General features: G+C 42.9%; 1 protein-coding gene across 2 annotated transcripts in view; it reads left to right on the top strand.

Annotated features, from left to right (window-relative positions):
• SLC24A3 (solute carrier family 24 member 3) overlaps positions 1–27928 on the top strand; it is a 439524-nt gene that overhangs the window by 240093 nt on the left and 171503 nt on the right. For both annotated transcript variants that reach the window (XM_080931187.1, XM_080931188.1), the window contains exon 3: positions 14639–14715. In XM_080931187.1, the coding sequence (XP_080787313.1) occupies positions 14639–14715 (77 nt within the window). The remainder of the gene's footprint in view (positions 1–14638; positions 14716–27928) is intronic.

The following is a 27928-nucleotide window of genomic DNA, read 5'->3' on the forward strand; positions in this document are numbered from 1 at the left end:
GCAAGCATCCTTGGGAAAGGGATGGTGCTGATTCAATACCTGCTTTTGTCTGTACCAGCAGCTTTCAAGGAAGATTTTAGGAAGCATAGCTATGCAAGGTCAGCTTCTTGATGTGCCAGAATTTGAGTGAGAAGCTGGCATCCCATGACCCCTAAGTATCCCAATGATAACAGGAGGTCCTGGGCACAGAAAGTGTCAGTGCACAAGGTGCTGGCATGCTTTTCATCAGAGATGTCACGTAATGGAGATTCTTCATCAACTCCCTGCTATGCTCAGCCCGGGACAAATAGCAAGGCAAGAGGACATAGCCAGCATTTAAAGTAGAGGAAAAACTCCAATCAGTTCTTTGGAGAGTGGAAGGGGCTAGAACCATTCCATCTGAACATTAGGTGAGATAAGGAAATCCACTACCAGGATCACGAGTGTAGCTCAGCTGGTAAAGGATTGCATAGCAAACAGAGCCCTGGGATCAACCTCTAGTACTGTACCTGGTACACTCTAGTCCCAGCATTTAGGAGTATTGGGAGCTTGGGATCATCCTAATTACACCAAGAGTTTGAAGATAGGAAGCATATACTACCTTAGTTCCATACGACAAGGAAGGAAAAGGAAAGAAAGAAGCAAAAGAGAAAGGACAAACACACATGCTGAAGATATGCAGTGAAGTTCCGTGCCCAAGAATTTACATGCCATAGGCATGTATCTCTCTAGCTGAGACTTCATATAAGACTGATCAGGACATTGACCAATTCTAGTGTTGGATGTCATGTTATATTTTAGTGAAATTTACTGTCACTCTGTATGTACTTTTGGTTCTTGGTGGACTCTTTTCTTTTAGGAAACATAAGGGCTGTAGGGTTTGAATGCACATTTGCTTATTTCCCTGACCCTGAAGAAATGCAAACTCAGACATGCCAAATGTGGGTTGTGAAGAAGTTACAGCAGTGGGAGAAAAGGAAGTGCCTGGTTTCAGAGGGCTGGCCCCAGAGCATACTTTCCTTCTTGATGAGCTCTTTTCTTTTAGGAAACACAAGGAAAGGGGGAATACTTGCTTCTTCTCTATCATCAGATATAAGGAAGCCCCCTTTCTTTCTCATCTGATTGTCACCTAGAGATACAAGCTTTATGCAGACATATTTGATGCTGTGCTTCTGTTTATCTGAACCATGAAAGAAAGGGTAAGCATTAGGCTTTCTCACAGAATGTGCTATTTGTATCTTAAAAGCAGCTCCAAGCATGGGGTGGCAACACGTGCCTTTAATTCCAGAATTTGGGATGCAGAAGCAGGTGGATCTCTATGAGTTTGAGGCCAGCCAGATCTGCAAAGTGAGTTCCAAAATAGTCAAGGTTTCATACAGAGATCCTTTTTAAAACAGTGGCTTCAACAGTGAAAAAAAAAATGTTTTGAATAATCAAGTGCCTTCCTCAGTGTGGCAGAATGAGACTCTCTGAACCCATAATACAAAATAAATACATTAGCCTCTAAGTCGTTTCTGTTTGGCATTTTGTTACAGCAATGGAAAGGTAATCAATACATGTTACAGTTCCAGTATCTTTAAAGACAGTACAAAAATGGTTCTTAGATGCTGAACCTACAGAGGAGTTTATTTCTTTGATTAGACTTACTATACTAGGTGTGAGATCTATCTGGATCATGGTGGTAATATGTGCACATTAGCATATGACATCTGTGACATCATGACCTAGATTATTATATATGTGAGGTTATGAAGCTTCTATGAGCTCAACAGGGTTTTTGTTTTGTTTTTTTGTTTTTTGGGTTTTTTTGTTCAAAATGACAATTTTAGTTGCTTTCAAGAATTTTAAATCTGTCTTCACCTAAAGGCAGTTCTTCAGTGAAGTATACCATAAAGACACAGTGACACTCAGTAACACAAACCCCTAAGTTCTGATGGGACCCAGAGGTCAGTGTAATAGGAGAGAGTTTCTGACACAAAGATAATAGGAAGCCTTTCCCTTTCACTTTGTGCTGCCTTTTCTGTTTTCCTTTGAACAACAACAAAAAAATGGTCATATTTATTACCTATGTCTCAAGTAAATCAAGAATGAGACAGAATTTCTCTTTACAGTAATTCAAACATTAACACCCTTATGTGCTTTATGTAACACCAGACTTTGTCATTTGCTTCCTGTCCCTGCTTCCTTTGTATAAGGCTTCACAGATTTGTCTGGATTTGAAAAGCATTTATTAAACACCTGCCTTCTATCTCTGTGAATTTCAATTTGCCAACCTCACGTGGGACTTAAAAATATGACACTTACAGGAAACATAAAAGACAGTGTCCAGATTCCAAAAGAGCTCACCTCAGTTTCCTTCGCTATAGATGGTGGCCAACACTGTTGGCCTTTGAACATATTTGCATCTAAGCCTTGGGGCATTGCCTGTCAAAGATATCAGAATTTCCACAGATGCTTCTTGGGATAGCTTGACCTTGAAATATTTATAGCCAAAGGCTTTGGAGAGCTGCAGTGTCTCTTCTTGTAGGACCCCACCCCAACTTCTGAACCAAGTGTGGCTTCTGTCTAGTTGTACATTTAGCCATATAATAAAGTATGAAACTAGGCTATCTTCCAGACCCCCAATCTTATATTGGCAGCCTAACCATCAACATCACTTCCCCTATGCCTCTACAGCCTTACTTAGTATTGAGTCATAGAGTTACTCCAAGCAGCATTAGTTCCATTGCTGACTTAATGTGGCCAATAACAGAGTTTTGGGAACCTTATGCATATTTGTTTTATTGTAAATTTATTTGCAGCATGTGATGATGAAGGATAGAATATGGGCTTTTGACTTGTGGTCATGGTTCAGTGGATAATATCAGATCAACTCCTGTATAGAGACTCTTCTAAACACTTGAAATACATAAATGATCTGATTTCTGTTTAAACAATCTCAGTGGTAAATAAAGAAAGGTGGAATAAAAAGCCTGAAAGCAGGAAGTTATGTCAGGTTGGAATGTCAGTTGGATTTTCCCCTTAGGAGATTCCCCACCATGTGTGGTCTGTGAGGTACCAAACTCAAGCAGAAAGCAGTCATCTTACTGAGTCGGGACATCAAAGATTATAGTTTGGAACTCACACAACTGTTGTCAGTTAAGAGAAATGTCAGGAAAGGTAAGTCACAAAAAGAGTTCTAGGAGAAACATATTCTTCAGTCCTTATGAATGGACCCATGAACTGCCAGGGAATTTCCAAGCAACTTATAGAAAGAAGTTCTAAGCAGCCAGGAGAAATAAAAAGAAGCAGAATTTGAAGGATTAATTGTCTGGGCAGACAAAAGTAATAATCTCTCAAACTGAAGTCTCTTAATAGCTTAAACTTTCCTTCATAATCTCCCGAAAACCCAAGAGCATGATTGGAGCAGGCTAGTTAGAATAACATCTGCACTACAATTAGATATGGTCTTCTAGAGATTCCACCAAAGACTATTATCCAAATAATATCAGAAGAGCCAGACCTCCACTCATCCACCTTCCCGTTACAACAAAAATTTTCACTTTTCAGGAGAAAATAACAGAACCCAAAGTCTCCTAGGTACATCCCCTCTGAAGACGCACATACAGCCAAAACATACTACCCACCCATCAAGTAGATTCTAAACCCTCTTTTTATTTTGTGTACCCTATGCTGTGACTAAATGTGGCCTTCCCAAAAGCATTTCTTTTGTCATTGGTTCCTACTCTTGATAGTTTGGTTAATTGCTATCTTCTCTTACTATCCAATCATATTGATTGTGAGGTATTTTCTAACAGACCTGTGGTATTTGGAATGTAGACTTTGAACTCAGAAATTTACTTATCTAAGAGAGAAAAAATGCTTGAATTCAAATCTGTTCTAAGAGGAGTCCCACATGTGACTAGTAGATTCTTGCGTGTTTTAGTCCACAAGTGTATTTAAGTAGTCAAGAGATATGTAATAGCTGATATAAGGGAGAAGACAATCTGTGGATAGCAGCTAAGTTTTACCATGAAGGGACAGGCCATAGGATGCCAAGTATAAAATTAAGGTGTAAGGACAACTTAATTCATTGATATTTTGCCTTCCTCTAACCGAATATAAGTTTCCTTTATTCCTATAGACATTCCCTTTATTATCATAAATTTCAAGCAACTATTTATGGGTAGTAGTAACATATTCCATATGCTTAAATATACTTGGGGTCTCTAGCAATCACATTAAAAGGCCTTTCCGTCTTTCTCTCCTATTAAGTAGACAGTGCTTTCTAAAAGTGCAGAGCCAAAGAGGTGCCAGAAATCACTGTTATCGGGACTAATGCCAGTCATCTCTGCAGTTTAGGGCTCTGTCTACACACTGACAGTGTAAAAGAGCATGGATGCTCCCATTTCCATTCTCATAACCATAAAGACAGTCTAAATGCACTGGATCCATCACACATGCTCAGCCGGTCACTGCTGGTCAGTGGATAGTAGTAGCTGAGCTTTGTTTCCTGTCCCTAAAATAGCATGGAAAAACAAAAAGAGCAGGCTTTGAAAGGAGACAGAAGGAAACCTTTATGCTTCTCACCAAATTTTGTGGTTCTTGCTTTCCCATCTGTAGACCAATAGAACACAAAAGGTTGCTCTTAGCTCTGAGATTTGGCGATTTAACATTTAAAAATGTCACTGGTTTTGAAACCTCCAGTCTCTTAACATACACACTTCATCTTTTATAAATCAGATGCTTAAAGAGGAGAAATGTTAAATGTGGGTTCCTGCAGAGTAGTATTACATTCTAAAAGAACTATTTTAAACATGCTTTTCTTAAAAAAAAATCCTCCTTTCAGCAGTGCTTTCTGACCATAGTGGACCTTTTAAAGGAATCATTAAGCAGGTTTATGGGTACATCAACTTCTTGTTCTGAGTGTCTCTAGATCACCAAGTGAGCGTAAGAACAGCATGGACACAAGACTAGGACTGGACCCCAGGGTCATCCATTTAAACATTGTTTTTGACGTTGGCACCAAAGAACATCTTGAGGAACAAAGTCCAAGAAAGACACACAGTTCTGAATTTTACAGCCATGTTTCTCTTTAATATTTTATTTCTTTAATGAGAATCCTTTATGGACACAAACTTGACAGTTTCTCATGATGCAAGTTGTCACCTGCAAATAGGTCTCCTCTCTGCTACCATGTTTGTGGTTTTCTAACAGTGAATTATTCATGAGATCACTATAATTTCTTCAATAGCTTCTGGTTTAGAGATATAGGCAGCATGAATGCCATGTCTTTATATTATTTATAAAAATATGTTTCTTTATCATCAAATTATATTTCATTGCTCTGCCAGGTCAAACATCTATGTAACGAATGATCAAGGTTCTTCAGTTCCAAAGAATGTCTGTTCCCTTCCAGGAGAAAAGCGTGTGATAATTATTTAAAATCTCCTGCCAATGTGGCCATACAAAGATCTCTGAAGTGGAAACCAACTTGTTATGAGTGTTAAGTCAACTTCAGCATCATGAAAAAGAAATGAAAAAAGAAGGGTTCCCAGCCTGCAGCTAGTGATGCTATTTGAGGGTGAGGACTAGATAGAGATAGATGTAGATGATAGATATATAGAGATAGAGAAAGATGTAGATGATAGATACATAGATATAGATAGATGATAGATAGATAATAGATAGATGATAGATAGATAGATAGATAGATAGATAGAGATAGATAGATAGATAGATAGATAGATAGATAGATAGATAGATGATAGATAGATGATAGATAGATAGATAGATGATAGATAGATAATAGATAGATACATAGATAGATACATAGATATAGATAGATGATAGATAGATAGATAGATAGATAGATAGATAGATAGATAGATAGATGGGTAGATAGATACATAGATATAGATAGATGATAGATAGATGATAGATAGATAGATAGATGATAGATAGATAGATAGATAGATAGATAGATAGATAATAGATAGATAGATACATAGATACATAGATAGATCCATTGTTATAATCTATTTGATATTTTGATATAGATGTTTGAAGGTTAGTTTGGTCCTTAAATTCAGGATACTGCAATTACCAGGATGAATTCAAGATTTGAGCACACACTTTCTCTCAGCTCAGCCATGTCTCCACCCAACATCAGTGATGAAGACCTTGAATCCTTTGCTTCTTTGAAACTGGGTTTCTTTATGATGCTAACTTGATACTCATTTATATGGCAATGTTATCTTAATAAAAGCAATTAAGTCATGGTCCAAAGAACCAAATACAAATTCCAGAGATCTCAGAATAAGCAGTAGCCCCCACATAGCCAGTGTCACTCTTTGCTGGAATCTTTCCCTCTTCTGCTCATTCCTGGAGCTTGCTTAACCTGAGAATAAGAAAACAGACATGATGAAATGGCTTGTTCAGTGAAAATCCCTGCAAACACAGGGATGTGAGCTAGAGTCCCAGCTTTGGAGAGAAAGAAACAGGTGATCCCTGGGCCTCACTGTTTCGTCACCTAGCTTACTTGGCAAGTTTTATGTCAGCAAGATACTCAATCTCAAGACAAACTAACCAACCAACCAACCAACCATCAAAACAAAATAAATGTAGCTGATCTCTGAGAAACAGTATCCAAAGTTTTTCTCAGGGCTCCACATCAATACAAGAGCACATACCCACCTCCCACCTATATACACACAAAAAAAATACATCAAAATGTCTCTAATACACCTACAGAGACTAAACATTTGGAAAATGAATTTGTGCATAGACAGGTTGAACACATCAAATCCAAAACAAAATCTAAAAGCCTTTAAGCAATAACATGACATGGGAAGTTTCCCACTACAAACCTTGGTTTTCACACACCAGCTTAAAACACTATATAAAACTTGTTCTGTGACTCTTAGTGACACTCTTCACAAGCAAGCTGCACTGTCAATGTCTGCACAGAGTATTGTTCTCATAAAATTATACAAAAATCTACTACAAATAAATAAGCCAAATAAACTCCCTGTAAAACTGTGTTCTATGATGTATGTCTAAGATGCTTCTGAAGCGTTAAGTAGATTCTGTGTTCTGGTTTGGTTCTAACACCAACCTCTCTCATTATCCATGGGTGAGTATTCTGAAATCCTAAACTATGGCTTTGTGGCTCCCTAGAATTTCAGATAAAGGATGTTCAGCCTGAAGGTCCTTTCACACGGGTTCTCTCAGAAATTATTTTGTTCGGGAACCCTTGTTCGCCAGCAATGTGTTGACTTCTAAAGTGAATTTGCCAAGCACTAAGGAGACTAAGAAGAATAAATAGACCATAATGTAACCACTTTCCCCAGTCTAGTAAAGAAGACAAGAAAAAACAGCTAAATTTTTCTGCCAGCCAAAATCGTACCTAGAATTTAAAAAGTCACAAAATGCTGAGCGGCTTATTAACTTCGTACTACTCTCAACAAGTTAGGATATTCTGGGTAATGAGGAACTCCAAAATCTCTCAGCAAGAATGAAAAGCAAATTGTTACTTTAATGTATGCTGCTTAGACAAATGTGTGCAAGAGGGGAATGGGGACTCTGAAATGTCACAAGCAGACCCAGCTGAATAGGAGATCCATCCTGCTGTGCTTTCAGGATCACCAAGACAATGCAAGCTGGTGAGCTGAGCACTGGCTTTCAAAGCCACAGACAACTGGAACTGTGCTCCCATTTCACTAGCCAGACTAGTTTCCTGGTCATGCCCACCCTTGAAGGGATGGTAGAAAGGACCCCTTCCAAGTCTCTGGAACAGAAAGAAAAGGGGTTATTATGAACAGTTCTAATGAGCAGTGGGGTTGGGATGGAGTTGTTGAGAGTTTTACTGAAATGTCCCTTCCAACAACATTTCCCAGTTAGTAATTCTGTCCTGTGTTTATACAAAAGCCGCCTCCTGGGAAAAGGGACTCTGTTTATTCACACTTACAGCCACTTGACATTTAGTCCATTTCCATGGATCCTGGCCTGGTGGGTGTTGGCAAAAGAGTGAGAAATGGCAGGGTTCCTGTCCTCGGGAGGCTCAGTGTCCCTGATGTGAAGGTATACATTCACAAGCAAGAAATACAATGTGGCTGGAAAATCATTTAATCGATGCTGTCATGGCACAATAGGACTAAAGAAAGAGTCAGAGGAGGCTTTCAGAAAAGCCAAGTAAATACCACACCTAGCAGAGTCCAGAATGTTCCAGCCAGGAAAAGCGCAAGTCATAGGATTTACTGGTTGAGGAAGGGCAGTCATTAAGACAGACAAAAGTCTCTTGAGACGGTGTAAGAGCCAGGCAGGATTTGGACCCCACTTTGATAGCTAATCAATGGGTTTGCACTGGTTTTGTCATGAGAAGACTGTTCACAAGAGTCTGGTGTTCTGGTGAGTGCAGAAGCCATGATTCTATTTGACTAGACATGATGAAGGATCTGTCCTCTTGTGGGACTCCCTAGAAGGTCTATGTCTATCCACCTGCCCAGAAAGACAAGATGACAACAGACCAAATAAACAGTTGTGTTTAAAACAAGCTTGATGAGCCAGTGCAGTTATTGGGGTTACTACATGAACATGAATGTCGCTTGGGCATCACTAAAAATCCCTATCTGAACATGGGTGACAACTCGCCAAAGCATTACCACTAGAGAATACCAAGTAGCTTGCGAGCAAGTATGTATGAGTCTCTTCTCCCCTAGCTAGAGTGCAACAAGCTCTTATATTAAACATTTGATTCAAACACAACCTGGGAGGTCCATGTCTATCCTAGGCTGTTTCTTTATCAAAATATGACAAGGTTGTCTAAAGATGGTGTTCCTGTCCAAACTAACATTTTCTTTCTTTCAAACAAAACAAAAGACTTTCTATTTCTTTGTTCTCCTCCATTTAGATTTATCACACTTAGACCTGAGAATGAATGCAGCCAGGAGACAGACAGAAGGACACTGATTGCTGTTGCCATGGAAAGAGGGATCCACTCCATTCAGGGTCCTGTAGTTTCCATGGGAACAGTATTGATGCTGTTGCTGGTTCCCAGACTGGCAGAATATACTGGAAAGAAAATTGCAGGAAAGAAAAAGAGGAGCTGAAATTGTCAGAAGCTTTGTAGGGGGAAGCTCTCACCTGGGTCAAACTATCAGCATGCCACAAAAGCCATGGGGTGTCCCACAGCCAGAACATAGGAATCATATGCACACCTCGCATGGACCAACTTCCATTCTTGGAAACAAGGTTGAAAAGACAAGCTGGAATTAGTAATAGGTGAGTTTCCATACAAATACCAAAGATGAATGCACCCTCTGCCTCATTCCACACCAGCAACGTGTGTTGTCACTGTATTAAGAATAGGCTAAATAGACCCAGGAAGCTTGATAGTAGATATTTCACATACATGGTTTATACTCATAACAGGGATTGTACAAAGATTATGCTGATGTGCCTTCCTACTAGTGAGGGAGAGCTGGCTCTCTGAAACATGGATGGGATTGAACACTGGTCTCTATACCATTCTGTGGATGCTTATGAAAACAGTAGCTGTCTGTCATGCTCTGTCAGGCAGTAAGCATCCTACCTCTATCCACAAGAAATGGCCCCTGTTCTTTAGCATTTGTCATGAGAAACACACACAATGACTAGCACCAGACATCTTCTTCTAGGGGTTACAGAGAGTCCTGGAGGGTCTACACTGTCTGGACTTCTATTTACAAGTGAGGGAATTGATAACAAGAACTATCAGCAGATAGTCTAACGAACTGTACCCCTCTGCTTTCACATGCTCCTAATGGAAAACTTTAGCTATTCTGTAAACACTCATCTATATAAGGCCCCACAGTGTTGTCCACATGGAGAGTTTGCCTTGTGTCTGCGGAAGGTGCGTAGCTGATCTTGTCCAAGCTTCCCTGAACCAGTTTGCAAGTGTGGCAAAGCTAACCTACTCTCTCCCTACACTCTGACTAACAGCTTCTCTCTTCAGAATGCTTTTCCTCACTGAAGCTAAGCATCTAATATGATCTCTATCTCATACTATATACTAGGACCAGAGGGAGCCATGTAGAGATCTCTCAGAGGCCATCATCCCATTTGTCAGTAGGCAAATAGAGACAAAGGATAGTGTTGAGGACTGCCCCTCCCCCATAAAATCAGAATAACGAGCCTCTGGTGACAATCATTTTTCCTTGTTCAGTGTTTATGGCCAGGGACATCTGACAGTGCCATTTGCAAATGAGTCCAAGCAGCTTCTGACATGGTGGAATCATATGTTTAATAAAAGAGTTTGTTGAACTCTAGCTCACTGTGTTATAAGTTCTAATCTGTGGACCACACTGTACTGGATTCAGAAGTAAAGTTTGGTTGGCACTTTAATTTGACTTTAAGCTGAGTCAGAGAATCTCCCTTCTGTTTCTTGTTCTCCCTGCTTTACTACTGTGGGTCAAAGCCAGTATGTTTATATAAATACTTGGCTTTCTGTGTATCATTATGGATATTGTAAATCCTCTTTTCTAGCTCTTATACAAAGGGGCTTTTGGGATATGCCATGGATTGTAAGTTCGTATCCCCCTCCCAGATTTATATATTGAAGGTTCTACCAGTGTGGTGGTGTTCAGAGATTAAGCTTTTGGAAGATAATTAAGATGAGATGATTCATAAGATACAATATTCAAGATGGGATTGGTGGCTGATATGAAGAAAAGAGCTTGGCATGGTGGTTTATGTTTGTAATCTTCCTACCCTAAAACCAAGAGCAAGGAACTCACAACTGGTAATAGATCAGAGATCAGGCTCAGTATACTACCATGATACCAACACCTAGTAGAGAAAGTGGAGGACTTACTCATAAGAAACAAATGAAAACAGTTAACTCATTTCTACAATTACATATCTCTTCTGTCATGCATGTCCAGGACCTGGGTTTCCCTTCAGGACTTTGCTGATATGTGGTCTCCAGCTTGGTATTGCCCAGGATTTTCAGGCAGGTCCATATGTTGGCTATGCATGGAAACCACTAGTATTCTCTTCCAGTATCCAAAGCAAAGATACTTATTTTCACTGAATTTTTACTCAGTGGTAACTATTTGATGACTTTCAAGGAGACTTAAAATCAAAATGCTAAGTATTCAAAAACCATGGCGCCCTTGATAAAACTGTTCTACTCTGCCCTCTTAGCATATCCATGTGGTAGTGGAGCTACTATAGACAAGCTGGGGCTCTGCCCTCTTAGCATATCCATGTGGTAGTGGAACTACTATAGACAATCCGGGGCTGGTATGGACACGTGGCAGCTGCAAACTCACACCTTCCTCTTCCTTTCCCATGGTGTCTCCTCTACAGCCTTAACTCCCTCCATATGCTGCCTTAAGCCTGACCTTGATTATTATTTATACTGTGCAGAGAGTTTAGGAATAGATAGCTGCCATACATTTATAACAAAGTGACCCTCACCACCTCTGTCTATCTCTACTCTTCAGTGAGTTGGGAGTCTCAGCAGCTCCCACATGTGATGCTTTTGAATGCTTCTCCGAGTAGACAACTGGCTTTTCAACAATTCTCTGGGGACTGTGGTAAACAATAAGTTAGGCTGGCATTCTATCAGTCTGAGGGCTGGAGAACCATAAGTTGTGACCCTTAAACCTATAACTAGCCGGTGATAGAACATCCTGTAACACTGAGGATAGAAAAGTTGACGTGGGATCAAACCATGGGTTGCCCTCTCCTGATATGCAACAGAATTTACATCAGCTCAGACCTGATGAAGGAGGAAGTCATGAGAAGAGAAAGATCACAGGGTAGTACCACAAGTAAGTGTCAGAAATGGAGATGATTTCTTTGGGATATTTTGGCTCTAAGTTAACTAGGGTATGGCCCTGACCTGCAGACTTATAGCTGAGAGTTTCCATGTTTGGAACAGGATGTTTTCATCCCTCAGCTTTCTTAACATACAGAATGCAATTAATGACTTTTGTGGAAATAGAAAGGGATGGCAGGAGTGTGGTGAGATGGGGCAGGTGATAATAGATGTGCACCACCCTCCCCTCACGTGCTTTTGTTCCTCCCTCCTGTCCCCAGAGCCGTGCTCTTGGCTCATTTGGGTTTATCACTAGCTAACCTAATGCAATCCCCAGCCGCCAAAGACTTTATACAAAGCAAAATAAAACTAAGGAAGGCAGTGGAAGCCTCGGGAGAAGCTGTAATAGTACAAACAGTGATTGTTTTCTCTTCAGAGCCGAAAACTGGAGCCCTAGATCTGGGCAAGCAGAAAACATAGGAGCTGGTAACTAGGCCGAAGATATCTTCGAAGAGATTTCCTGCCCCCTTTTCCCTTCCCAGTCTCCTGAGTTTGGATAGTGAGCATAAAGAAACTTTTTTCATAGTGTGTGACTCACACTCTATAATTTTAGGGGAAGGTAGGGAAATGTGGAAGCCAGGGGGTAATTATTGAGGCCTAACTCCCTCTACCTTGGGAAAGCTCAAAAAAAGTCAAAGGTGGGAACCGAGGATGGCATTGGAAATCCCCCATGCAGACACTGTCATTGGCAGAGAGGTATCAAAGAAGTGGTTTCCTCCTAGGAATCCTGGAGAGCTTCCTTCCTGGTACCCAAACCAACAAAGGTACTGCAAACCAGAGGTATTAGGCTGAGAGACAAAGTGCAGGGACGGATACTGTTCAATACAACAGTTGGCAGCATTGCAGAGCCCAAGGCTTGACATCAACTTTCAGCTTATTTTGTGGACTTTGTTCTCTCATTGGCATCTCTACATTGTTGCTTCACTGTGGGCTACAGGGTGGAATCTTCCAACGTCCCCCTTGTTTGTTATTCATCAGGAGACTTCAGTGTGGCACATTTAAAAAGGTGTCCTTATAGAAACATACTTGAAGTATCCAGGACATTCTTGTCATTCTTAACCTTCCTAAAGATAGGCTACAAGTGGCAAGTACAACTAAGCAGAAACTGACTGACAGTGAAGACAAGCAAACAAAATCCAATGTTGAGACATCATTGACAAACAGATAAAAACTATGACTTAGCTTATTGTGCACTAAGTTAATTAAATGTGTTTGAGCTCATTTGGTTATATACACTTAGCTTACCACAGTCCAAACTTAATCCAGCCCACTTCAAACCTGCTCAGGACACTGACATTCCCCCGTAGTTAGGCCTCTTGGAGAGTCCTTTACCACGTATTGATAGCCTTGAACCTAACCAATACTCAAAATTCAAAGAGTTGTTTCTACTAAATTTGTGAAGCTTTTGCACCACTGTTAGTGGGAGGGGCTGGATATGCATTATGAAATGATTAATACAGCCCAGCTAATTAATACTTCATATATCTATATAGACACTATAAGGAAAATGATGAGAAAGTGGACATATTTCAGATAAGTAATCATTACTTTTAACTCTTCTCCTTGGTGCACTTTAAAAGGTGGGCTTTACCCTCTATGCAGATGTGCACAGATGTACTCTCAGGCACAAGTACCTTATACTTCTCGCCCATGGCCAAAGGCTGCCTTACTGCAGTGCTACCTAGCGATGCCTACCAAAGGCTGGATGGGGCAGGCAGGGCATCTGCTGCTTCCTGAATTGCACAGTCTCATGGCAAATGTAGGAGAGCAGAGCTCCAGAGCAGGATGGAGGGGCTAGAGTGCCCCAAGCCAGTAGGAGTGTGAGGGGGAAACAAGGCAGTTGGTGACAGCTTGGAGCAGCCCCTTCACCAGCCTATGAGGTTAAGCCTGCTTACCCTGCTCAGCAAAGTTCTTTTCACATGTGACAAACTCTGCAAGATTACAAATGAAAACCAGTGGTACTGAATGCAAATGTATTTAGAATATTAGAAAACAAGTTTGTAATACTAGCTCCATGCTTCTCCACTTAAATTTTGTTTTGTTGTTAATTGCTTGTTTTATTTTGTATTGTTTATGTAAGTGTTCCCTTATGTAGCCCTAGCTGGCCTAGAATTCACTATGTAGATCAACCTAACCTAGAACTCAGGAGGTCTGCTGAATTCTCTGAGATGATTAAAAGTGTCCGCCACTACACTCGGCTTCCATATTTAAACTTAAGGTCACAAGTGATGTCTTACAAACTTCCGTAGCACTAAAGTGATGTGGCAGAGCACCATCCATAGAGCGGAGTGGGTGGGACACACCCTCTGTGCCCGTGTCCTCCACACCACAGATCAACCAACCACTGCTGAAATATTTTAATTGTTCCTGTGAGCAGACGTTATCCTTTCCTAAACAATGCAGCATGGTGACTGTTTATATGCCATTTACACGGTAGGAAAGTTATGAGGCATCATATGCAAACACCGTGCCGCTTTCCAGAGGAGACCTGAACATGGCCATATGGTGTCCTAGGGATCCCAGATTCAGTCTCCCATGGACACCAAGGGACAACTCTAGATGAAAATTTGCATTGGCAGCTGAGACTGAGGTCATGCTAATACCACCATAGTTTGTCATTTCATGTTTGAAGGAAATGCTAAATTCTAGTGAGAGGCTCATGAACCTGAAGTTCTTTAGCTTGTTTTGTTCTGTTCTTATGCAGGTTCATAGACCCAGAATCAATAGGTCTCTAAAGGCAGGGTTAGTGGCACTGTCCTAGATCAGCTGTACTGGAAAGGTCATCTGTACTGAGCTGTTTCTCTCTCTGTTCTCTAGCCCTGCATGAATTCCCCAGGGACATCTTCTCCAATGAAGACCGACGGCAAGGAGCGGTGGTCCTTCACGTGCTCTGTGTAAGTAGCCCCTCTCCTGCCTTTGCCTGCAGGGCCTGATGGGCAGAGGTGGGTGGACAGTGGAAATGCCCACAGAGGCTCCATTCCTGCCTACCCACCTGGTAATAGCCCATCTCCAAATGTGCTGTCTCTTAAAGACTGGCTGGCAGACATCTGTCTGTTGACTTTTGTTTTAGTGGCCAAGAGTGAACTCTCGAGTCACATTTTCTCCTGACTAACCTGACCTTGCCTGTGCTGGCACAGTGCCATTTGAGGGAAAGGTGGAGCAATTTTGCAACCAGGTGGACCAGGCATCATAGTGTTTTACTGAGCTTTGCTTTCTTCTATGTAATCTGTCATTATCTGATTATTTTTCTGTTGCCTGTCAGTTTCTCTATGGGAACATAAGCCCATTGAGAACAGAAACTTTGTTTAGTGCCTGGCTTCATTTTCACACTCATTCTTGGCACATAGTAAGGACAGAGTACTTGCTCAATCATCAGATTCAATGGGATGACACCCAGTGCCTAGCCCTTAGTAGGTGATCAACTATAGTATATGCCGTCCTGTGCTTTTATAATTCAGACCATTTTCCTGCATCACCTGGAGAGATTTTTTGGTGTGTGTGTGTGTGTGTGTGTGTGTGTGTGTGTGTAAGTAAAAATAAATCTAGGGAAGTGGCTTCAGAACAAGAAAATTCTAGCCAAAGTCTAAACCAGGAACATTACTGTCTCAAAACATTCTTTCTGCCATCCTTATTTTTATTTGCTGCTATGAAATAAACTACCTAAACTAAGCAAGCGAACCCTGTTCACATCCCTTGTTGTTGGGTTCTCCGTGTCAACCACTCAGAAAGTGCATGAAGAAAATCCCTCATGTGGCTGGCACGAGTTAACCTGGGTGGCTTGGGCTACATGGTACAGCTCCAGAAGGCTTCTTCACACTCAGGTCTGAGGGGACTGAGCTTGCTGGGCTCCTCTAGAGCCATCAGCCAAAGTTCCTTTGTCCTTCATGTGTTCTTTGCAGTGGTGTTGCCTCTGAAAGTTGGGGTTCCACATGGAAGCCTGGGTGAGAATGACTAAGGCAATCGAGGAAGAAGTATTATGATCTTTAGAAGTTGGCCTCAGGAGCCACACTGTATCATTTCTGTTGTATCAGCTGTAGTCACACAGTAAAGCCCACAGTGGTCCAAGAAAGAGGATCTAGCAACTCATTACAATCTATACCAGCAGGATAATCTGTAGGCATATCCCGGGCTCTGGATTCACATCAGGCACAAGTTTGAGACTCTCAAGGCTTTGTTTGGCACATGGTTTCTGACAAGATGGTTCACTTATCTAGACCCTTGAGTCACTTGAGCTCACCCCCTTCTAGGAAAAAGCAATCAATTCTTCAACTCTTTTTCTTCCAAACTCCTACCTAGAGACAAAAAGCATGGCATGTTTTCTTCTAGCAAATCTGTCTCTAAAAACATCAGATAAATAAGAATCCTGGAAAGCTGGCAGTCCTCCTTGCCCTTCCAGGGAGTCCTGTGCACTGAGCAATTAATGTGGATGCCATCTTTGGCACCACAGAGGCTCCACTGTCACAGGGCTGAGGCGTCCCAGGCGCTGAGTAGGATCCAGACTTCCCCAGCAGCTAAGAGAGGCCTGCTGCTTTGACATGTGAGACATGAGATTCCTGGTCTTGGCCCAAACAGCACGTGTCTTCCTCCTCCCACAGTGATGCTGCTAGCTACATGTCAGGGCCTTCCTCTCTACCTCTACAATTCCAGCTGAAGGCCAAGGGTCCTGAATTTCCCTTGCCCTTCACAAGGCCAGTCAGGTCACTCAGAAAGGCCCCTGTTACCTGTATCACTAGTTTCAGGCTGGCATAAAAACAAAGGGGACAACACATGCTATTACAGTAGACACACCCTTATAAGAATAGACATGAGTCCACAGATTAACACTTTGTTCTCCCTAATATCAAATGCTTCTTTCTGCCCCTGTCCTGGGCCCTGTACTTTACAATTTGGGCAAGAAATCCAGAGATCATGGTCAATGCCCATTCTTTCAAGACCCTGCTTTTCAATGCATAGAGTAGAAGAATCATCTATCCACACATTTTGTGGTTGCTTGAATGAGAAATATGCCCCCCTTGGGCTCACCACATCTATGAACACACAGACCCTGCAGTAGGTGGCACAGTTAGGAAGTGGAGCCTCACAGTAATGCATCACTGAAGGTGAGCTTTGAGAGTTCATTCATTCTCTCTGCTTCCTGACTGCAGTTGAAGGTGCAATCTCTCAACTTCCTGCTCTGGACACCTGCTGCCATTATAGATTCTCTTGGAGAAGGCACAAGCCCAAATAAACTATTTCTTTATTAATTTACACCTTCAGTCATGGTCTTTTATCACAACAGAAAAGTAACTAATTTTTCATTTCAAGCTAGCTGCCAAGATCTTCACAGGCTCCTTCCAAGGATTCTAATCTTGGAAGGAGGAAACCCTGATAGATTAACCTTGAACTTGCCACCTGTGTTCAATATGTCCCATATGCCACCTGTGTTCCATATAGCACAGGGCAGAGGCAGGTGGGTAGGATGAAGAGAAGGTCTTTCTATATGTCCTGAGAAATGATCTGTTGATACTGTTGCCATGTCAAGGAGCACCCCTGACCCACTGGAGACTATGCAAATGCACCTCTCAAGGGGAGCCCTTTCCATTATATTTGGTTCACTGAGCCCCATGAGTTGTGTAGGCGTTGCTTGCTCAGTTCAGGGCAGATCCTCTTATCTCCATTTACTTTATCTATTACTCAGGAACTTTACCTATTACTTTGCTTAGGAAACTTTCGGTGAACATCTCAAGATGTAAGAATAATTGCTGTAAGGGCATATGTAAAACATAGGATGTTTTAGGGTTCAGCAGTAACAGAAGAATACACAAGCCAAGACTGTAAGAAGTTAAAGGACTCACACATCTAGGAGCAGGACCTGAGCTAGATGTTTGGTAGCACTTGGCTGTGCCCTTCTGAGTGATGGATGGGCAAGCAATATCTTTACCCTGCAGGAAGTCAGTATGTTGTGAGGAGAATGGCCATAGATGGAACCTGACACGTTCAAAGTGCTAACTATGGTCAGTGCTGTCTGCTAAGAGGGCTCAGCAGAGGCACACTTGGAGGCCAAGGTGCTGGCTAGTCTTGAAGAGTTGACAAGGAATCATTAAAAGAGACCTAGGAAGAGGACTGGGTGTAATTCCAGATACAACAAGAAAATTGTATGGGTTGGGTAATAGGATGTGGGGATTCAGAGCACCTGGGGGAAGTAGAACTGAAGGATATGGGTAGTAGTGAGTACACAGGTGAGATGGTGAGGTCGTTACCATGGTGACTTGGAGGTTGTCCTGGAGGAAGTCTCTGTCCATTCCCCAACCTGTCAGCTCTGTCTCCTTGCTTATGGTTAGGTATCAACAAAGACCGCTCTCCTGAAAGTTGAGAATGTTACAGCAAGGTCACAGAAAAAGGCCCAAGGGCATGTGGGAGAGTTTCTTAGGGGTCCCAGATATAAAGGAGGATATCCTGAGCCTGGTACAAACCCATCTGAAAGTACCAGAGCCTAATGTGCACCAATCCATGTCGGAGAAGTCTTGTCTTCTGCCAGTGGGCAACAGTGGGCATATCCTGCCACCCTTGGCTAGCCTAGGGATAGGGGTGTAGAAAACTGTTATTTTCACGAAGTTAACTAGCCATAATCATGGGTCTTGGGCAGACTAGCATGCACTTTTAGGTCCTCTTGTGAACCCCAATCATGCTCATCACTTGTCCCGAAACCCACTCTACCTATTGCGCTGTACCACAGGTGTTTGCTTTCTACACAGTGACTGTGGTCTTTGGCCCAAGTTGGAACATGTCAGTGGATATAGGTGAAACCAAAGACCACCCCTCCCTCCCCCATCAGAGCAAACTTTTAAATCTTAGCTGTCTGGGCTTGTTTCTATTGTTCTGTCCTGAAAATATTTCCCTTTCGTGTGTGATTTGTGGAACACAAGAAAGCCTTTTTGGCTCAGTTGCTGAACACCACAACTCTAATTTTCCCCTTGGATCTTTTTGGTTTAGAATGCCTAAACCCTGAGACTGCACTTTACAAAGCATTTATTTCTATTTCTTCCAACTGTGTGTGTATACATGCCTCCCCTGCAAATGGGCAAATCCAGCATCTTTACCGTTTTAGTCAACAGTGAATATCCCTAAGAGAGCACATATGTCTTAGAAGCCCTTTGTTATTCCATTCCCCCTAATGCTGAGGTTTTAGAAGTAGGATTTCCTGTGTCTGAAGAAATCTGTGTCCTTTGTGAACTCACTGAGTCTGCACCAAATAGAGGGAGAAGCCTGCGGATTATTTTCTAGGGCTGTGATTGTTTGTGGTTTATAAATATCTGACAAATTTTTGATAATTATCTGGCTTGACATGGGAAACTGAATCTCTGGGATGATCAAGGAAGCCAAGCATTTTTTTTGTCTGCCATGAGAGGGAGAATAGCTGTAAATAATCAATACTAGAGATTCTCAAAATGAACTTGTGAAGCTGCTTCTCTTTAGTGGATTAAACTCCTCTGCATACCGTGTCAACTTCCAAAAGTTCCGCTCATTACTGTCGAGGCTGTTTCCCCCTTTTAATGTAGCTCCTCTTTCCCCACAGATAGTCCCCCTCCGACCCCCCTCTCTCTCCCTCCCTCCCTCCCCCCACCCTCACTCTTGCTCTCTCTTCCCTCTCCTCCTCTCCCATTTGACCCTTCTCCACCCTGTGTGTGTCTGTATAAAGTGTCACACGTGGGAAAGTGATTTTTCCCTTGTTAGGCACCTTTTTGTTGAGTGAGACTGAGAATGAGGTTGCTAACTCATCCAGCATCCCGTACCTGGCAACTGGATTACCCAGGACAAAACCTTGCGATGAGCAGGCTATGGGAGCTACGGTGAATGGGCTGTGGGAACTGCTCAGCAGTAAAGCAATGTGCTGGGTGTGAGCCTGGGGGCTGTAAAACACAAGCAACCAAAAGGACACATCATTGAGAATGATTCTCCTGAGTGTTTTCATTGCCTAAACCTGGACATACTCCGGAAGTTCCATAGAAATCTTGGGGGATGCCCAGAAAGGAATCTTCCTCTACTGAGCTGGTAGGCTGCACATTAGTCAGTGGTTGCATCACTGTAACCTGACACCAGAGAGAAACAATTAGTTGACAGTTTCAGGGGCTTAGTCCATTAGAGCAAGGAAGATAAGAGATGGAATGATGGGTCAGCTTATATCATGGTAGGAGAGAGGGAAGGGCAGAGATAGACAGAAACTGGGGAACTGGGGCCCTTGTATAACTCTGAAAGGCATACCGCCATTGATTCACACTTCCCAAGTAGGCTCCACCTCCCAATGTTTCCACAACCTTCCAAAATAGTGCCACCAGCTGGGAACCAAGTATTCAAAGACATGAACCTAAGGAAGATATTTTATACTTAAATCCTAATTGGAAAACTGCCATGTGCAACCTTTCAGCAAGCCTCTCAAGACAGCAAAAGAGATGTGTAGTCCCTAGAGGGGATGAATCTCTCCCCTTCTGTATCAGCCTATTCCATCCATTAGTGGGCACCTCCTTGTCCTCATTCCAATGCCCAGTGCCCTTTAAGAGGTCATAATAAAGGGCATGGGTTCCAAAGAGAGCAGGCCATCCTGGAAGTCAGTAGAGGATCTTATGCTGGTCCATCAAGCCAAGACTTCTGAAGATGAAGGCCCTCCAGGAAATGGCAGGGAGGACCACTGACCTCACTCCTTTGTCATGTTCACGTGATGCTTCACAGATCTAAGTCCAAGGATGGTGGTCTCTGTGGCACATTCACCTGCTGTCCACATTTTTCTCTCTTTTGTAGATCAAGAACTTAACACTGTACAGATCAGGGAAATCCAACACTGTATGAGTCCATCTCTGTTCTCCCTTATTCCTTCACTAACTTCTAAGTTGAAGAATGGACTGGTTCCAACCTCAGGATTCTACTAGGACCTTACCTTTCCCCCCAAATGGCTGTCAGTAGAAGGAGCCTCCAGGACAGATGTGGGAACACCCACATCACCTCCCTCTGATCTCCCTCTCGTAGCTAGTTTCCTCCGTGTTCAATGTTCTCACTTCAGGTTAGGTGGCATGATTCTCATCTTCCCACACAACCTGTGCTCTTTCTGAAGATGTGTGACTCTGCTCTATTCTGGCTCTGGCTTCCTGATGTGTTCTTCTGACTGCCTGCCCTGAGTGCTCACCACCTCCCAGCATTGTTCACAACCTCTCTAGGCTTCTATGACCCCAGCTCACGTTTTTCTCACCTGGATATAATCACCACCCTACTTAAATTGGCCTCTTAGAAGTCAAGTCACCAGCTCTTAATCAAGAAGCTTCCCCAGAGGCCTGGGGGATGACACGGCAGCAGAAGAGGAAGTTCTGGCCCTACCCCACCCTCAGCTACCTGCCTAACCAAATGCACAGGTAGAGTGAGCTTCATTTTGAAGAAGCTGGAAGTTGGAAGAGCCTCTGAAGGGACTCGTGGCCCCAACAAGAATTGCCTTATTCCTACCTTATATTTCCCCCCTTATTCTTTGGGGGAAAGGAAACAACTTTGCTCTGGAGGGGACTTCCAAATGCATTGCATTCTCAGTTATTTCTGCTGTTTATTTTAGTATCCGAAGGATGGTTTCCCAGAATGTGCTCCTCTTGGGCCAGATTGCTTTTGAGATGGCATCAACCAGTTATCCGGGGGCAGAATAGCTGGGATTCTAGCAGGTGGTAAAGATGGCTCTTTTTCCTTTCCCAGTTCCCCTACCAATTTAAAAGATTTATCAAAGCTCACCTTTGTTCTCAGCCTTGTCTTCCCAAATCTCATGTTGTTGTCCAACAGAACTCTGGTGCAAAGTCTACCTGTGTTCTCTATGGTAGCCACAGGCCATACATGGGTCCTGAATCCGGAATATAGCTCATGTGAGTGAGGAACTGGGTTTTTGTTCATCTGTTTTACTTAGTTTTAGCTAGCATAAATGTGAAAGCCCATATATGGCTAGATGTTACCCTAGACATCCTAGGCATGGATTCTTATGCAGCATCTAGCCTCCCTTCCCATTCTGCTTGACACAATAAGGTTAGATCTCTCCCTAGCAAAGAGGCTCTGTTTTCCTACTTGGTCCTTTCAAGGGAGGGTCCTGAGCTTGTTCATCGCAGGAGGAAGGGTCAAAGGTGGTATCACTTAACCATCAGGCTTATAGAAACCAGGATGTGATGTACTAAAGAGACAGAAACAGGAGGTAAGAAATGTGTGATATCAAATATTTAGTGTTTTGGAACAAGTACCCTATGTCTCCTAGCACACAGTAGGTGTTCTATCTTCAGTCGTTACCCTCTTCTTTACTCATGCACTTTGGAAGGTGGTATGTCCTATGCAGTTTAACCTTTTATAGCGCTTCTCCTGTCATACAACAGGAGCCAGATCTGTTCAGGCAAAGCTACTGTGCCTATATGCGAAAGGATAAGATATCACATCAGATCTCTCCTCATGGACTTTTCTTCCAAACCTAGGCCTCAGAAGCAAGAGCTATTGCCATTTCTAGGCAAAAAGGTTACTTTTAGAAATTGACAAACAGTAATTAAGTGTATATATCTGTGGGGAATTATATAGTTCGGACACATTATGAAATTATCAAAAGCGGGCTAATTAATATAGCTGTTACTTTACACCCTTAAATTCTCTTTGTGTTGAATGCTAAAATGTAACTATTTAGGAGTTGCATGTGTATCTCCGAAGTAAAATGTTTGCTTAGTGTACACAAGACCCTGGGTTCCACCCTCAGTACTACCAAAAGTATAAATAAATAAACCCACTCATTCAGTCTTTTAAAGTTTACATCATTGTTAACCAGACAAAAATTGAAGTAACTACTGCTCTGCAGAAGACCCTAAAGACTCCACCAGAAAAACTTAGAAATCAAATGAATGCGTTCTAAAGTTGCAGCTTACAAAAATCAACCCTGAAAAAAAATGAGAAGCATTTCTACACAGTAGCAACCAGCTAGTCCAAAAGAAATTTAGAGCACAATCCTATCTGTAGGACTAATAAACCACTTAGGAATACATTTCATCAGAGGAAGTTTTGAAACTGAAGAAAACCTGCGTAGTCTGCTCAGAAAGGTTCCAGCCACAACTCGTTCTCTCTAGACAGACGTGTTTAGTTAAGGGATTCTGCCCTGGACAGGAAAAATGATTAAAACAGCGTGTGGAATTTGCTGTTTACTCTTGGAAAAGTGTTGAGCAGGGCCTTAATTTGTCATTGTCAACGCATTGCTAACACTGTCGTCCAGAGAGGATTAGCATAAGGAGGGTAATGTTCCAGAGGCTCCTGCCTTCCCATCCCCTCCTTGCTCTTGAGTCTCGATTCAGCAGGCTCACATCAAGCCACTGGGCCTTTGTCTCCCCAGAGGCTGCAGGGTCCACTCACCAGACTCCCTGCTGACGAAGCTGGTGGTGAACATTGTTCTCTCAATGAAGTTTCAGTTCCAGCCTTTCCACTTAACAGTTGGGGATCATGGACAAACTGGTTTTGGCTTTGCAGACCCTCAGTCTCCTTGTCTGTCACTGGAGACAGATGTGACACTCACCTCCTTAGGCTGCGTTGGAGGGTACCTGCAAATGTGTGTGACACTCTTGGCAGAGTCTGACACTGGCTAGAACACGCCCCCTTCCTGTGTCTTCTAAATACTGCTGGAATCTCCCAATCACTAATCCCCACCACGCACCCCTGCAACTCTGAGCTTTTTCTGGTACCTAAATTCCAATCTTCTGGAATTCAGGACAGCTTCTAAGTAAGTTCCAGAAAATCAGCAGCCTGGAAGCAGCCCTTTGAAGAGGGCTTTGGTAGTAGATGAACACTTCAACTCTGCCGTGCCTCGACTGGACTACACATGTTGCGTTTCTACCTTGTCTCTCCTGTGACCTGGCAGAATAAACTCTTGCCACCTCAGTATCCCAATATCAGCCTTTAGCATCAGGCTTTCCCCAGACCAGCTTCCCAGCTCTCCAGCTCCCATTTCCTGAGAACCCCACTTCTTTACTTCCCATCCCCCATACCCACCCCTATCCCCACCATTCTGTACAATATGTTGGAATTTTAGTATCCAGTCCTGCTTTTGAGGCTCCAGCCCACTATTTTTATGCAAATTGCCACCAGATTATAAGAAATACAGAAATGGACAGTCCCACAACATGCCACCGGGGTTCCCCCTTTAGCTTCTAAGTGTCATTAGTAAAATAATTGAGAATGGACTCAAAAGGAAGCTAGGGGACAGTTTTATTCAAGTCCGAGAGAGAGAGACAACAGTGCAGGCTAAGTGGAAATCCCAGCAGCCTCCAGAAGAGACAGAGACAAAGCCATGCCTTTTAAGTCAGCTGTGGGACAGAAATGGAGGCATCTCTTTATAGGAGAATGCCTCCAGAATGGAAGTGGGCTAGTGGCTGAGGAAGGTGCCCCAAAGCCAAAGCCTCTGGATTCCAGTGCATGGCCTTTCAGGGCTTTGGGGGTGTGTGTTTTGTTTTGTGTTTTTTTAATCTAACCTCTCCCATTGCTTCTTTTCTGATGCAAGAGTATAGGGAAGGCTTCCAATTCCCTCTGCAAAGTGGCTTCTTTCGTATATTAATCTTGATACAGCTTTTTCCTGGCCCCACTCCCATCACAGGAGAAAAGTGTCTGCTGTAAATTGATCTCTCTCTGTCTCCCTCTGTCTCTCTCTCTGTCTCTCTCTCTGTCTCCCTCTCTCTGTCTGTCTCTTTGTCTCTGTCTGTCTCTGTCTGTCTCTGTCCCTCCCCCCCCCCTCTCTCTCTCTTTCTCTCTCTCTGCTTCAGCTCAAGTTCTGACCCCCCCAAAGGCAACAGAGGAAAAAGCACTTAAAGAAGTGAACTTTGAGGGAGGCATAGTTTTAAACTTCACTTTTTGAGAGCCCAGGGGGAGGCAGGAGAGAGAAAATAAATGTCTGTTAGTTCATTCTTCTGCAGTAAGATGCTTGCACAATGTTTAGATGCCAAACGTTTACAAAGAAAGAGCAGACACCTGTAGCATGGTCTCAGCTGCCCTTCATTTCTCTGTCTACTGTGTTGCTTGGTTTACCTGTTTCCCACAGAAATGTTTGTTTCTTATTTACTATTGTTTAATAAATAAACTTGATCTCTGTCCACCTACGATGCTATAGCAAGTCCTGACAGACGACATACAATTGTTCTCTGTTGACTCCAGGGCATAGAAGTCCTTTTTCTCACAGAAAAATATGAACACAAATGCCACACCAACAGCGGAGAACTGCCTTCTGTACTTCTCACATTTCATCATTTAAAGAATTAGCCTTTAGCAGGTATTCAAAAAAATCACTGAATAGAATAATCAAATTATGAGAAAACGCCCATGTGTTTGCAATGCTGTGCTCCATAGGTCTTGTCTGTTGACAGTGGATTCTTGTCTCTTCCGCTCTTTGAAACCCTCAGTACAAGACCCATGTTTATAAGCCTTGAGACTTTAAAACATGCTATCCAATGGGAGCTGTGGTTTTGTCCTGTCTTTTCTTTACCCACCCTAGTGCCCTGGTGTGAAACAAGTAATGGCTTCTTGTGTGACTTTAAAAAAAAAAATCTGACCACAAAGAAAGGAATTTTCTGTACCCCCAGGAACCCAAAGGAGAATGTATTTCAACATTTATTTTTTCAGGCATAATTTCTTCTTCCGGATTTGCAGGGAAGAGGGGCTCCTGCAGCCAAGAGCCCTGAGGTGAGGAATCCAGGGCAGGCATTACCTTAGGGATGGATGGTCCCAGGAAGTCTGTCCTACCAGGAGAAGGCATAGAGTGGTGACAGCCAAGAAAGAGGGTACAGTGAAGGCAGGTATTCCTGAGCAGACCAGCTGGAGGGCCGATCTGTTGTGAAGCTGGCATGACAAGCGTTGAAGGGCACCAATCTCACTTGTCCCAAACTGGGCATGAAGAGAATGGAGCGCTGATGTCCATTGCCACCCACTGACTGAAGCCGCCTTACTTCCTTGCATTCCCATTGGCCCCCACAGCTACAGTAGATAGGCAGGCTCCAAAACCCTCAGGCAAATGGACATTTAGTATTGTGTTAGGATGTTTAGAAACATGACTGTGTGGGAATGGTGATGGCTGAAGATATAAAACCTGCTACAACGTATTCCAGATCTAACAGGGATGTCCAAACAGGAGTAGACCCAGAGCTGACCCACACTCTGAATTCAACCCAGAGAACTGAGGCAGGGGAAATCCTCCAGATGTTCCTGTCACCATATCTCATAAGGATAAAGTCAGGGAATACTCAGAAGTAAGTGGTATGCCCTGGAATCCCTTGGGGGCAATTGTTTGGGCAGATTCTCACTTTCCACACTGTCTTAGGGGTAGAGAAGGAGGAAAAGATGGCACATCTTTCATCAGATGAGCAGTGGGGGGTCTGCAGCACCCTAGTTCTAACACAGACATGCAGGCACAGACAGAAGAGCTGTCAACACTCTCTTCAGGTGTGTGATGTGATGTCTTGCTGGCCATACCCTCCCAGACAGCTCCTCTTCCATTCAGCCCACACATTTCCTCTTCTAATCCATGAGCTGTGAATAGTAAGGATCTCGCCTCATTCTAAAACATCTGTTCCCTTCAGTGTACTTCCTCCAGCCCTGTGTCTTACTTTGTGACTCAGAAAATAGCAGTTCTTTTTCTACCATCATACACAGTATTAGTGTGAGGGTCAGGAATGCTGTGCTGGGATTCCTGCCTGACCTTTAACACTGTAGATGGCTGTTTCACATTCCTGGGGCTCTCTTGTATTGGGAATGTCCTTTAGTCTGTTCAGCTTCTTTTCTTGAGGAATCAGGAACCATATTCAAAAAAGCTGGGAGTGGTGGTTGGGGACGGACATTGAAAATAACTGTCAACTGCCAGTTCTTCGACTGCCATGGGATGGGACCCAAGATAGGGCTCACTTGTCTATTGTCATGATCAGCAGCCATACACTGGACTAGGGACTGTACCCTTAGTTGGAGAGACTTATTTCCCAAGGTTCCCTTGACCACTTCTGAAGCCATTTACAGATAGAGCCCTTGATAGCATGTTCTTTATTCCACTAGAAGTCGCCAAGCATAAATACTAATTAGGTCCGAAGGTGGCCCTCACTGTCAGGCAGATCCTTTCTTCTCCTGACTTATCCTTAGAATATGGACAGGCTGATTCCCCACTGCTTCCCCTGTGACTCCAAAGGTAATCATGGGCTCCATCTTGTCAGCTACTCCATTAGCATTCTGATTGCTGTTGTTTTATGCACAAAGGTGGAAGCCTGCAGATTTCCCTCCCTTCTAGAGCTTGTTAGAACTGCCTTTCCTTGCTGTGACCGTGGGGATTAGGCAGAGGTATATTTTTGGCAGTTAGCATAATGCTTCTCAGCATCCAAAGCTGTAACAGAATTGGCCATTTTGGCTGCTGCTGAGTCTTCCCATCCTCTTCTGGACCAGGGCCAAGTTTATTTGATTCCATCACCTTGGTTTTACAGTCTTCTTGGGGGAAGACAACTTACTGTCCAGTAAAAGGGAGGTCATGGAGGATAATTTTAAGCTTGTGCTTAGAAGAATGTGCATGTCACATATACACACGTGCACATGTATGGCCCTATAACCTTTTGGTAAAATACAGACAATATCAGTGTATGAAAAATAGCTCTATACATGCATGTATGTGTGTGTGTGTGTGTGTGTGTGTGTGTTTGTGTGTGTGTGTAATGAAGCTGTAAGGTTTAAAAGACACCAAAGCTTTTATCCTCCCTACAGAACTTTATGCTCTAGCCTTGCCGTCTAAGCATTGGGTCACTTGGGCTGGAAACATATAAGTCAGGATTGATTTCCTTCCTGTCTTCCCACAAAACAGTAAGTTCTATGTATCAATCCCATCTCTTTCTCGGTTTCTATTGGCCTGGCCCATGTTCAGGCCACTGCCACCCCTTCTAGGCCACAGTGAGAATGAATAGTTCTTACCCTCTTGTCCATATTTTGCAAAGCAATCCAGTGCACTTGAAAAGCATTCTGAAATCAGAACTATGTGGCCTGGTCTGGCCCAGGTCTCCAACTTCATTTATAGTTCCTTCACTTTCCACTTATTCCTGAATTGCTCCCCCTTTGTCCTACCTTAGACAGACA

This window comes from Micromys minutus (assembly GCF_963924665.1).
Source record: "Micromys minutus genome assembly, chromosome: 17".
Classification (NCBI taxonomy): domain Eukaryota; kingdom Metazoa; phylum Chordata; class Mammalia; order Rodentia; family Muridae; genus Micromys; species Micromys minutus.